Source organism: Eulemur rufifrons, chromosome 10 (genome assembly GCF_041146395.1).
Source record: "Eulemur rufifrons isolate Redbay chromosome 10, OSU_ERuf_1, whole genome shotgun sequence".
In the NCBI taxonomy this organism is placed as follows: Eukaryota; Metazoa; Chordata; class Mammalia; order Primates; family Lemuridae; genus Eulemur; species Eulemur rufifrons.
This window is the reverse complement of record NC_090992.1, coordinates 17559986-17573259: the sequence shown is the minus strand read 5'-3', so window position 1 is coordinate 17573259 and position 13274 is coordinate 17559986. Positions and strand designations below refer to the sequence as shown.

The 13274-nt window shown below is 51.1% G+C and overlaps 1 protein-coding gene across 11 annotated transcripts in view; it reads left to right on the top strand.

Moving 5' to 3' along the window:
- TENM2 (teneurin transmembrane protein 2) overlaps positions 1-10471 on the top strand; it is a 1169384-nt gene extending 1158913 nt beyond the window's left edge. For 6 of the 11 annotated variants that reach the window (XM_069483875.1, XM_069483874.1, XM_069483868.1 and 3 more), the window contains 2 exons: positions 6606-6736; positions 8348-9109. In XM_069483875.1, the coding sequence (XP_069339976.1) occupies positions 6606-6736; positions 8348-9109 (893 nt within the window). Of the gene's footprint in view, positions 1-6605; positions 6737-8347 lie in introns of all 11 variants that reach the window. The other 5 variants (XM_069483866.1, XM_069483867.1, XM_069483873.1 and 2 more) reach the window with 1 other exon arrangement.
- Positions 10472-13274: the final 2803 nt, after the last annotated feature.

The window sequence follows — 13274 nt, the reverse complement described above, 5'->3', positions numbered from 1 at the left end:
CACACACCATTCTCTCAAGGGTGTGTGCATGTGCATATGTGTGTGTGTGTGTGTGTGTGTGTGTGTAGATTGATTCAGATTTGCAAGATTGGACGCAATGCAGAAGGGCCCATGTGAAACTGGACCTGGAGATTTAATGGGATCTTGGTTGGCAGAAGGGGGCTTAAGCCTGAAGGAGGCTGTGAGCAAAAGCCAGAGGACAGAGAGACTTTGGAGAGGGGCATAGAGGAGGGGCCAAGAAGGGAAGATGGTCTGCTTCCCCATGATAAGTGAGAAATTGGTGAAATGAGGGTCCCTGTCCATCCATCCATCCATTCACCCATTTAACAAATATTTATAGAGTATCTAACACGTACTACATACTGGGATTCTTGCAATGGGAAGCAAGATTTTCCATGTCCTCAGGAAAGTAAGCAAGGAAATCAGGATAGATAGATGAGAGATTATAGAGGAAAGGTAGATTGAGCCAGAGTGACCAGACCCCAAAGGGCCAACTTTCAGCAAGCAGGCCAGGGCCATCTCACCTGTCCATGCATTGTATAGAGGAGCAATAATGGGGACCCTAAGACCAAAGCCCTCCAAGTTCCAGAAACCTCACAGCTCTTGGCCACAGGCCAGCCACAGAGGCGTCAACACTCACATGACCAAGGGTCACTTGTCCATCCTGCAAGGCAGGAGAGGAGGCAGCAGCTACCTGGAGCACAGTGCTGCCCTCAGTGTGCCATGCTGCAGAAATAAACAGGCAACCTTACAGATCAGCTCGTGGCCATGGGATGCTTCATTAAAGAGCTCCAGACCTTCTGAAGCTGAACCCAGCATCCCCACACACAGAAGCAGCTGCTACCTTGCGAGCCCAGGAGCTATGGCCATGTTAACGAGGCCACCATCTGCAAACCCTCCTCTCCTCCCCCTGCGTTTCCTCAGGAGGCCCTGCCAGGGCTTCCTCGCTTACCCGATGGGTTAGCGTGACTTTTGTCCCAGTTCACTGCAGTTTCAAATTAAAGTACATCTCAGAAAAGCACACACACACACACACACACACACACATATAGTATCAGGTAATGATAAGTGAACCAAAGATAAATAAGATAGGATAAGGGCTTATAGAGGGATGGGAAGTGTCTCCTTTATTTAAGGTGTTCATGAAGGCCTCTCTGAACAGGTGGCCCTGGGGCAGGGAGAGGAGACAGCGTGAATGGGAGGCAGGCCATGCCTACCTTAGCCATAGGAGGGACTCCTGCTCCATGCAGAATGTCCTTCCCAGAGCCTGCCTGGCTTGGCACTGGTTGCCTTAGGAATGAGTCAGCCAGAGGCAAGTAAAGAGAAACCTGCAGAGTGGGCTGAACAGACACCTACCGCTGCCAAGGCCCAAGCAAAGTCATCCACAAGGCACCGTCAACCTCACTGACCCCCAGCAGCTACTTTCCTGGTTCCCTGGAAAAGGCAAAATATATATATATATACACACACACAGAGACATATATATATATATTCATACAGGGTTTTCTGCATAGCAGGGTGGCTTTCCTCCTTCCAATGCTTTATGAAGACTCCATAAATGGGAATCAAATCAAGTTGAACTACGTCCAACAAAATTGAATCCAGAAACCATTAGAAAGAGTCTGCCATAAAGGGCGGTGTCAGAGAAGCAGCGTGCACGGGTGGGTGTCCGCAGGCGCAGCTGAGGGCAGGGGGCCCAGGGAGAGAAGGGGCCAAACCAGGCACCACCCATGCCCGCTGCCCGTCCGGCAGGCGGTGACCCTCGGGGAGTGGATCCGAGCGGAGAACACCGATTCATTCTCCACTGTTCACATGTTGGCTCATCTGTAAACCCCATCTAAATTAGTCTTAATTTGCCACTTAGGAGACTAGCAGAGTGGTTGAACTTGCTGCTCACAATTTAAGCAGAAGAGGTAATTAAGATGTAGTCGAGGGGAACGCAAAGAACAGAACCTTCTCTCTGCGGTATCCAAAAGAAGCAAAAGAATGGTGGCTGTTTGGAAACAGAGCCCTTTGAATGCAAGCGGCAGCCCCAGCGGGGGGAGGAGGTTCTGTTGGCACCAAAGAATGCGGAGACCAAGGGGAGCAGCGCGGGGCACGGACTGGGCGCAGAGACACCTGGGCAGGAGCACAAGTGTAGCTGCCGGGGTGGGTGGAGAGAGCGGGAAGTGGTTCCTTCCCCACCCAGGGCTCCAGCGCAGCACCGTTTTCAACAATTATTGTTTAAGGTAATATATCAATGATTGACACATCTGTGGTGAGAAGACAGGAGAGGAAAGGGTGTAAAAGAAAGACTGGGAAACAGGCTCCCTCCCAATACCCTGCGGCACCCTGGACTTTTCCAATTTTAGCATCCCAGGAAATGCCTCAGTCTTGAACATACCGGGACCTACACCCAGCCCGGACTCTGCCCTGTCCTCCGGCCAGTTCCCTCTGGTGTGAGAACCTGGGTTCATCTGCAAACACCAATCCTGGCCTTGCTAATCTCTTGCTGTGTGACTTGGACAAACGTCTTAACCTTTCTGAGCCGTAGTTTCTACATCTGCAAAATGGTGGTAATAGTAGCGCTCACCTCGTGAGGCTGTGAAAATTAAATGATCACGATGTGTAAAGTGCCCGGCACGGAGTGAAGGCTACTAAATGCATTCGTTATTTGTAAGCAGCTATGGACGCGGAGGTAGGGAGTGTACAGATGAAGAGTGAAAAGGGAATTCCTGGGGAATGTGGGGAGGGGTCTCCAGATTCACCTTGAAATAGATTCAGACTCTGCTCTGAGTGGCTTTGCTTTAGCAAACCGGAAACCCCAGACAAAATTTGAGAAAAGTGAACCTCCTAGACGCAGCCTGTGATGACACGTATTTTTCCCCCATCTCTTCCTCCCTGGCGGGTCTCTGGGCTTACAAACCCCGGGCACACGGCAGCGTAAAGTCTGATTTTGTGGAGTTGAATTTCTCCAAGAGAGGAGGAAGGCACCACCTCCTCCTCGCATTATCCTCTTCTCATATTTACACTTCACACCTGAAGACGCTGTGCTTTCAGAGGGAGACGCTGGGGAGGATAATCACAGGCCGTGAAGAACGTGAGAAAAGGGAGTAATGAGCTGTTAGGCGGGGCCCCTCCCAGCTCCTGCGGAAAGGACTCCCCTTGGCAGATTGTGTAGGGAGCCTGTGGCCTGGTGACTGCAAAAGGAGGGGGCGGGGGGGGGGGGGTCCAGAAGTGCCTTCTGCAGAATGGAGGAGAGGTCCAGCCACTTGAGTCCAACATTGCAGAAGAGGTTGAGGCTCAGAAACCAAACTGTGTTAGAAACTTTAAAGAAGACGAGGAGGAAGAGGAGGGAGAGGAAGAGGAAGAAGAACAACAACAAGGACAAGGACAGAACTATCACTGCTCATGGGAGCGGCCATTAAAATTCTGGTTCTCACAGGCCGGGGGTTCTTCAGGTCACCTTTGCCTTCCCGCTAGAGGGTCCAGAGCTAGAGAGAGAGATTCCGCAGGGACAGGATGGTGACGGAGGGTCTTCTGAGGACAGGGATTTGCCTAGCTTTCCTGGGCATGGCCCACATATCCCACGCACCGCTGGCGGAAGACGGGACGGGTTTATGTGAATGCTCGTGAAATATTAGATAACATGGAAACACAGATGGGCCAAGTCAGTCCCTTTTCAATGCTCTCTTAATTCTTCCAGTTCAGTCAAGGAGAAAGTCTCCACTTGATGCTGGTGTGTGTTTAACACCTCATTAACACTTCTAATCTCCCTTTCAACAGAGAGAGCAGGTCTACGTCTCCCTCAGTAGCAGGTAACAAAATCCTGCTCTAATTTAATTGCATTGACTTTGTTTTCTTTGTTTAAATTTTACAGTGATTTTCTGTTTACGTCAAGTGAGCCTGCTTTGCCATTTATGGCAGTGATATGAAGTTTCTTTTTTAAAATGGATTTACCCAAATGGAAAAGGCAAATTTATTATTCTCTTAGTCAGTGAGTAAATAACAGTACAGGTGGTGCCTGAATATGTCCCAAAAAAGAAAAATGATCATGGGAAACCGTGAATACCCGAATTTGGGAAACGAATGCTCTGTAACACCGAGCACCCAGCTGGCACATAGTAGGTGCTCTGGTCACTGCTGGATGACTAGGCTTCTCTCGGCTTGACACTGACACACTTTTTAAAGTAGTTTCAAACCTGCGTTCTTAAATGACTCTTCAGTGGGCTATGGCTAACGCGTGTAGATGCCAAGTCATTCAAGGAACTAGTCTGTGCCCAGCGAAGACGGATGGACCGTGGATCCCAGATTCGTCCTCATTAGAGGGTTCTTACCTACCTCTATGTTTGGTAGCAAAGTCAACGTGAAATCCTGCACGCCAGTCCCAGGGCAGGAGGTGGTTATACGCTCGCTTTTCAGAGCGTGTTCTCAGGCGAGTACAGGTGGACCCTCTGCCACACGGAGAGGAGTCGGGGTAGGTTTGCCACGTATGTTCAGTGTTCGTTCATTCATTCATTCATTCATTCTGAAGATACTCATGGAGCACCTATTTTGTGCCAGTGCATTGTTTTAGGGCCTGGGGGGACATCAGTGAAGAAAACAGGTTTTTAAACTCTCTGACCTGGTGGGAGTTTCCCTTAGGAGTGAGGGAGACAGACTGTAAACCATCGTGGGAGGAAGAGAAAGTGGGTATTGGCGGTTTTAGGAAATAGAAAGAAATAAAATGGCCCAGGAGAATGAGAGAATGACTGAACGGAGTAAAGGCGTGTGGTTGAGATGACCAGGCGGCAGGAAGGCAGGCCTGCGCTCTGTGATCGGGAACGCAGAGTGACACCAGGCAGCACGGTTATGGTTTTTTTCCCCGAGCCGCATTCAGCTGCACAGGCGCAAACCTGTAGCAGGCAAAGACTTGGAGCTGACCAGTATGGTGATTCCACTGAGCAAGGGTGACGAAATGGAAAAGGGGCAGGGGGTCTGAGAAGGTACCCAAGGGAATGGTGCCAAGGACTGGCCATGGCGGAGTCCTAGCTAGGTAAGAAGAGAAGAGAAGAGAAGCCAGGATGCTAAGAGTGAAGGAAAAGGAGTTTAGGGTGGACGGAAGGTGTGGGGAGGGGCATTAAGGGATCGTGGGTGTCAGGTCATTAGAAAGAGTTGAGACAGGGGTCCGAGGGGGGCGTGCGTGGGACTGAGGTGAGGAAGCGATCAGAATGATCGGGGATGACAAGGTCCAGGGCGTGGGCACGAGTGAGAGGGGCAGACCATCAGCGGGGAGGGGCCAAGGGACCAAGAGGCCAGGATGATGGGAGCATCAGCTGCTGTGTAATGTAGTCACTAAGAATTGACTCGGGAACAGAGAGGGAGGGGACCACAGTGCAGCAGAAGCTGAAATCTTCAAGAAATTCAGGGGAGTGGCCAAGGGTCACTGGCGACTGCAACAAGGAGCACTTGTCCCTCCAGGTCCAGTGATTGTAGGAGACTAAGCAGGGAGACCAGTGTTCTTGGGGAAAGAGAGCTTCAGTGAGAGCCAGCGGGGAAAGGAACCGTTAGAGGAGAGACTGAAGTCATTAGGAGTGTGTCTTTGGGTGACAAATGTGAATTGCAGAGGGCCCAAGGGAAGCATTTGAGGGGGCTGGTGAGGGGTGGTGACAGGGCAGGAAGGGGAGTGGAACGCAGGGTGTCAGGCATGATCTTGGGGTGCCCGTCATAAACAGAAACAAAGATACAATGAGGTTAGTCCTGGGGGACTCTGGGCCAATGGTGGTGGTGATGTCAGTGTTTTGAGGGACGGCCGTCCAGGGCTCCCTCTTGGTCACTGAGCAAGGAGTCTTATTCGGAGAACCTGGACCATTCAGCGAAGGCAGGACGCTTGGGGCAGGTGGTATAATTCCCAATGCAAGGACTTGACCCTGACTTCTGGGAGGGCATCTCACCCTGAGCATGCCGTGCCCTCTCTGAGCCCCTCCCCGCAGAGTAGGAAGCCTGGGGACCCGGGTCAGAGGACTCCGTGCGTTCTGCCTACGTGCAGCTTGTGGAAAGCCCTTTCCACGGTGAGCCAGCCTCATACAGCTCCGCCAATGCCCTGCATAGTGACAGTCGTCCTCACTTATCCCTCCAGTCGGTCTCTGTATCTTCTAGCTTCTAACACATCACCTGGTCCATAACAGATGCTCCTTAAATACTTGCCAAATGAAAGAGTTTGTATTTATTGAACGATCCATGTTCCAGGCACTCTGAGAAGCTCTTTACATGGATTTTCTCCTTTGATCCTCACAACGACCCAAGGAGACTGGTACAGTTATTATCCCAGTTCATATCTGAGGAACCTGAGGCTCAGAGAGGGGCAGGAATTTGCCGAAGGTCACACAGCCAGATGCATCTTACTCCAGCACGGGCCTTCTTACTCTCTGCATGGTGGTTATCAACTGGCCATGTCTAGAAGGACTTCTAGAACCCATGGAAAGAAGCTCTGGGTCTGGACCCGGGAGACATTCGCGAGCTCTTGTCTCCCTCTCCTGTTGGACCCCATGCCCAACCACCCATTTGATTTTGTTCTCTCTGCAAGATCCACTGCTGCTCTCTATCCGTCATGATTTCAGAAATCTTTATTTTTGTTTCCACCATAGATGTGAAAAGCTGGCTTGTGATGTTTGGATTTCAGCTTAGCAACATAATTCCTGGCTTCCCAAGAGCCAAAATGTACTTCGTGCCTCCTCCTTACGAACTGTCGGAGAGTCAGGCGAGCGAGAATGGACAGGTAAGCGGAGGTTCCTGCCAAGAATCCAAATCGTTGCCATCGTTCCCATTTGTACACAGACCCGCCTGGGAGCCAGGGGCCATGCCAGTCGAGGAAAACACTGGAGCTGGGTATAAAAGGTGCAGGAAACATTGAGACTTCCCAGGAAAAGCAAATGACAGTGCTGTCACCTGTCTGGCACAGCACGTATTTCTTCTCAACCTCAATTATTACCTTAATTGTGGTATCGTTATCCGTTCAGCGTATACCCTTGAGTCGCTCCTTGATTAACAACAGCGCAGAGAAATCTAGCAGCAACCTACCATCTGCACTGCCTATAAGATCATAACCCTTTTGGCTTTTATGGGATGTAATAAAACCGTGGTTTGCAGTTTCTGTCCCATTAAAGAACATTTTTATGCCCCACATAAAACCTCGGTGCTTTATGGCCCAAACGTATACAGATTGAGTTTTCAGAACATAATTTGCACTTGGGTCTTTCCAGGATGACCGAGGGGTGGTCAGTTTCAGTCTGGGTGCAGCGGAGACCTCTGTGACAACGGGGTGGGAGGCGCAGGCGTCAGCGTTCAGATAACCCCACTGCAGCGCCGGTGTTCAGCACTGTCTGAAAGGTCTCAGCTGCTCTGAATAATTGTCCAGATTGTCAAACTGTAGAGCGGCAAGGAGGAGCTGCTGGGTAATTGAGAACGACGTTCTCTCGGTCCTGCCCCTTGGGGACCACTCAGTGGCTGAATAGCCGTCATTCCCCTCATTTATCTAAGTGCCGTTACCGCCCCAACACAGCCTCTCCCATTATCCCAGCCTGTCCCCCAACCGCCAATTGAGACAAGTTGTAATTTGCGAGTGGAAAACTCAAGGCCAAGGAGATAATGGCGATTTCATCCCTCCGCGGAGCCAGGGCTAGGATCCAAAGCCACTGACTCGAAGCGGAGACATATTCCCTCTGGCCCTCAGAGCCCGAATCTCTTGGCCACCTTGTGCTTCTCCGACATTAACAGGCACACAGAGCACCCGGGGTATCCTGTTAACATGCAGCTTCTGACTCAGGGATTCTGGAATGGAGCCTGAGATCCTGCTTTTCAAACAGGGCGGATCCTGGTGGGTCATCTCCTGCTGGCCACACTTTGAATAGCAAGGTCTTAGCCCAAGGAAGTTAATGAATATCCAGATCATTGGCCTCAGAGAAGTCTAGGTTACAGAGGTGGTGTTCACAGCTGTTCAAACAAACATCCTGCCCTCCAGACCAGGACATTCCTGGGTCTGAAGGGTGCAAGGCAGCTGCCAAAGCCTCAGCGCACCAAGTGACGCTGTTATCCGACAATGGCAAGATGTGGTAAGTTCGTAGGCCAGAGTACCTGCACCAGCAAGGGGGCAAGCCTCTCTCACTGTCTTTTTAGTGGCACAGTTACAAGGTGGACAGGCCACACCATCAAAGCTCTGGTCACCAGCCAGCCGTCCATAGTTCCAAAAGATAAGCCTCTATGAGCTCACGTCCGTACAGACCCAACACTAGTTCTTGCTGGGGAGTTGCAAGCATTTCTCTGTCTTGCTCTTTTCGAATGCTCTGCCCAGCCCATCCTCTCAGCTTTCTCTGTTTTCTTATGCCCACAGCTGATCACAGGTGTCCAACAGACAACGGAGAGACACAATCAGGCCTTCATGGCTCTGGAAGGCCAGGTCATCTCTAAAAAGCTCCACGCCAGCATCCGGGAGAAAGCAGGCCACTGGTTCGCCACCACCACGCCCATCATCGGCAAAGGCATCATGTTCGCCATCAAAGAAGGGCGGGTGACCACGGGCGTGTCCAGCATCGCCAGCGAGGACAGCCGCAAGGTGGCGTCCGTGCTGAACAACGCCTACTACCTGGACAAGATGCACTACAGCATCGAGGGCAAGGACACACACTACTTTGTGAAGATCGGTGCGGCCGACAGTGACCTGGTCACGCTGGGCACCACCATCGGCCGCAAGGTGCTGGAGAGCGGGGTGAACGTGACCGTGTCGCAGCCCACGCTGCTGGTCAACGGCAGGACTCGAAGGTTCACGAACATTGAGTTCCAGTACTCCACGCTGCTTCTCAGCATCCGCTATGGCCTCACCCCCGACACCCTGGACGAAGAGAAGGCGCGAGTCCTGGACCAGGCGCGGCAGAGGGCCCTGGGCACCGCCTGGGCCAAGGAGCAGCAGAAAGCCAGGGACGGGAGAGAGGGCAGCCGCCTGTGGACTGAGGGCGAGAAGCAGCAGCTTCTGAGCAGCGGGCGCGTGCAAGGGTACGAGGGCTATTACGTGCTGCCCGTGGAGCAGTACCCAGAGCTCGCAGACAGTAGCAGCAACATCCAGTTCTTAAGACAGAATGAGATGGGCAAGAGGTAACAAAATCATCTGCTGCCATCCCTCGTCTGGATGGCTCAGCAGGCGTAACTGTTCTCTCCTCTCCTAAGGAGATGACGATCTAACAGGGCCACAGCGGCTGGGCTGCTTTAGGTACCAAGTGGCAAGACAGCTCACATTTTTTGAGTTCAAATGCTACTGTCCAAGCGCAAAGTCCCACATCCTGAAGTAGACTAAAGCCCGGCTGAGAATTCGGAGGAAAACAAAACAAACGAATGAATGAACAAACACACGACACGTTCCAAGTTCCCCTAAACTATGACCCACTTGTTCTGGGTCTACTACGCAGAAAAGAGACGCGAAGTGTCCGAGAGGAACAAAAGAACAAAAAACAAAAAGCAAACAAGAAAACAAAACAAACACACACGGGACCGAAAAACAAAGCGATGAAGACAGACGAGAAGGCCTCGTATCCAATTACCTCACTCATTCACACGTGAGCGACATGCAGACATCCGCGAGGGCCGGCGTCACCAGACCAGCTGAGGACAGCAATTCAGACTGTGCTCGCTGGACAAATACTTCAGACGTTTTCGTTTAAGCAAATACAGGTGCATTTAAAACACGACTTTGGGGGTGATTTGTGTGTAGCGCCTGGGTGGGGGGGGATAAATGTGGAGGAGTGAGCACTGGAAATACTTTTGAAAGAAAAAAAAAAAAAAAACCAAGAGGAAAAAAAAGAAATTCTTATCAAAAATCAAAGCGAAATAGTACCATCCAGCACTTAACTCTCAGGTCCCAACTAAGTCTGGCCTGAGCTGATTTATTTGAGCGCAGAGTGTAAAATTTAATTCAAAAGGGTGGCTATAATCACTACAGATAAATTTCATACTCTTTTGTCTTTGGAGATTCCATTGTGGACAGTTATACGCAGTTACAGGGTGTAGTCTGTTTAGATTCCGTAGTCCGTGGGTATCAGTCGCGGTAGAGGTGCAGCATCGTGACACTCTTTTGCTAACAGGTACCACTTCCGATCACCCTGTACATACATAAGCCGCAAGGCACAATCACTGTTTCAGATTTAAAATTATTAGTGTGTTTGTTTGGTCCAGAAACTGAGACAATCACATGACAGTCACCACGAGGAGAGAAAATTAAAAAAAAAAATAAAATAAAAACAAAAAAAATTTTAAAAATTTAAAAAACAAACACAAAACAAAAAAAAAGTCTAATAAGAACTTTGGTACAGGAACTTTTTTGTAATATACATGTATGAATTGTTCATCGAGTTTTTATATTAATTTTAATTTGCTGCTAAGCAAAGACTAGGGACAGGCAAAGATAATTTATGGCAAAGTGTTTAAATTGTTTATACATAAATAAAGTCTCTAAAACTCCTGTGGACACTGGTGTTCTGTGGAAGTGCTTTGAGGTGAGGGAGAGGCGAGCCCTGCCGGAGAAAAGGGGAGCTGCCCGGACGCACAGAGGCCGGGCCGGTGTTTGGAACATTCGAAGGAGCATCTCAGTGCTCCTCAAAGAGCTCTAATAATCCCAGACCCTGCTCTGCCCGAATCTGCAGCCTCCTCTCTGCACGGGGCAGAGGTGGAAAGCAGAGTCTGGACCTGGTGCAGGTGGGCGGTGAGGACCCTCAGGCCCGCCCATGTGTGGGTGGGTCTCTCCGGCCCTCCGGGGACATTCAGGCTCCTCCCTGCAGCCACATTCTAGTTCCAGCAGGAAATGAAGGGAGCACGCTGACTTCAGGCTCGTGTGTGTGTGTGTGTGTGTGTGTGTGTGTGTGTTCATATTCTCTTCCAGACTAGATCAATTTCCCCCCAAATCTTGCACACTTGGGAAAACCCAGTAAGAAAAGCACTGTGGGTGTGGATGAATTTTTGCTTTACATCACACCCTACAGTTGGAATAATAATTTGGTCATTAATTGCTAATATTTATTGGTGCTTAGTTGGTGCCAGGCACAGTGCTAAGTGCTCTGCGTGCAATATTTTCACTGAATCCTCAGCTTTCATTCATTCGCTGAACATTTTATTGAGAGCTTGCCTCGTCCCAGGCCCTGGCTGAACTCTGGGGGTGAGAGGTGAGAGGCCAAACATCGGCCCTGGCTGTGTGACACTCACGGGCGGGAGAGTGGACAGACAACAGGCAAAGAATGACACTGAGAAGTGAACACGGCAGGGGTTTTAAGTGCCAAGAAGGACAGATTTATAAAGCGACGGAAGCACATGCCTGGAGACGCGATGCAGACGGAGGATGCCACAGAAGTTGCTGAGGTCTGAGAGTGACGTGGGATTGGGCAGGTGACGGGAAGAAACGCATCCCAGACCCGGGGGGCCGCAAGGCCAAGGAACCCGGGAGGAGCAGAGCTGGGGCGGGGAAACGGAAGAGGGTTGGTTAGACGGGAGCACGGAGAGGCTGGCAGGGCTCAGAAGACCCACAGGTCAGAGATTTGATTTCTTCCTTTAACATTCAAAGCAACAGGAAGCCATGAGTTTTCATTTCAGAAACGATAAACCCAGTATAAGTTAGCAGGAGAAAGGTTTCTCAAGCACATAATAGTCCACTGTGGCTCAGGGATGAGGATGGCTGCTCTGATTAAACGAGATAGTACCCGTATCATTGACACGTGGTAAGTACTCAATAAATGTTCATTTTTTATTATTTTTAAATCTGTGTTCCAAAGACAGATATTCAAACAGTGGAAATTGAGGCGTTACCCATTCATCACAGGGGGAGAGATTTTTATGCAGGGACTGGGGAAGACGGAGGAAGAACCTTCCCTCAAATCCCACCTCCTCAGGGGTGGTCTCTGCCACCTCCGTGTTACCTGAACAAGTGCTCTCAGGGTGCGACCCTTGTTCTTGGCTTCAGGGGCTTTTCAGAAAGGGTTGAGGGTCTCGGCAACATGAATACCGGCCATCTGAGCCAGGGACATTCATTCGGGCATTCTATGTTTATAGTCCCCAAGCACAACTTTGTCTCCGGCACTGTCAAAAGCTGGGAATACAGGCCGGGCGTCGTGGCTCACACCTGTAATCCTAGCACTCTGGGAGGCCAAGGTGGGTGGATCGCTCGAGGTCAGGAGTTCGAGACCAGCCTGAGCAAGAGCAAGACCCCCCCCCCACCCCACCCCTGTCTCTACTAAAAAATAGAAACAAATTATCTGGCCAACTAAAAATACATATAGAAAAGATTAGCTGGGCATGGTGGCACATGCCTGTGGTCCCAGCTACTCGGGAGGCTGAGGCAGTAGGATCGCTTAAGCCCAGGAGATTGAGGTTGCTGTGAGCGAGGCCGACGCCATGGCACTCACTCTAGCCTGGGCAACAGAGCGAGACTGTCTCAAAAAAAAAAAAAAAAACTGGGAATACAGAGATAAATGAAACGTGGTCAAACATCTCAAGTTCTAAGGTGTGAGACAAACGCACAAGCCGGTCATGGGGACACAGTGGGGTCACAGCGGGCACTGGGTGCCGAGCAAACACGTACTCTCTCCGTGAGCATCTGAGCTGGCACCGACAGGGAAGAGAACGCCAGGTAGACAAGGTGGGAGAGGGCGCTCTGGCCTGAGAGCGGAGCAGGTGCCACAGGGATGAGAAGAAATACACGAGGAGGCTGACTGGGGAGAAGTTCAGCGAGGCCGGAGCAGGTGGAGCTCGCCCTGGAGTATTAGGACCACCTGGAGGCCTCTCCAGACACGGGCTCCAGGCCAGTTAAATCCAGATCTCTGGGAGAGCAGTCCGATGCCTTAGGTGTTAAAGCTCCGGGGTGATTTCCCCATGCAGCCAGCCCTGGAGCCCAGCGGGAGGAGATGAGGCCTGTGGGGGAAATCGAGGCAGGAATGAGCAGCAGGCCAGGGAGCTGCACGTCCTCCTGAGAGGCCATGAGGAACCTGAGTGGGGTTCTGGTACCTGGGGACAAACACGTGGGGATTTTTTGGTTAGCAAAGCAGAAAGAGAAGAGGGCAGAAAGGCCAGCCAGAGGGCCTGAGCTGAGGCTGGGACCGTGACAACAGGAAGAGCTGCTCAGACAGTTAGGGTCTGGGAAGTGAGGACGAGATCCTGCAGCTTCTCCAGAGTGGAGACAGTGTCTACACAGCATGGAGCAGCAAGGGCAGCGTCCTGGCCGAGAAGCTGCGGGGGCCTGGCTCCAGCTCGTGCACCAGCAGCCCTCTCCTCCCACCACCGCCCAG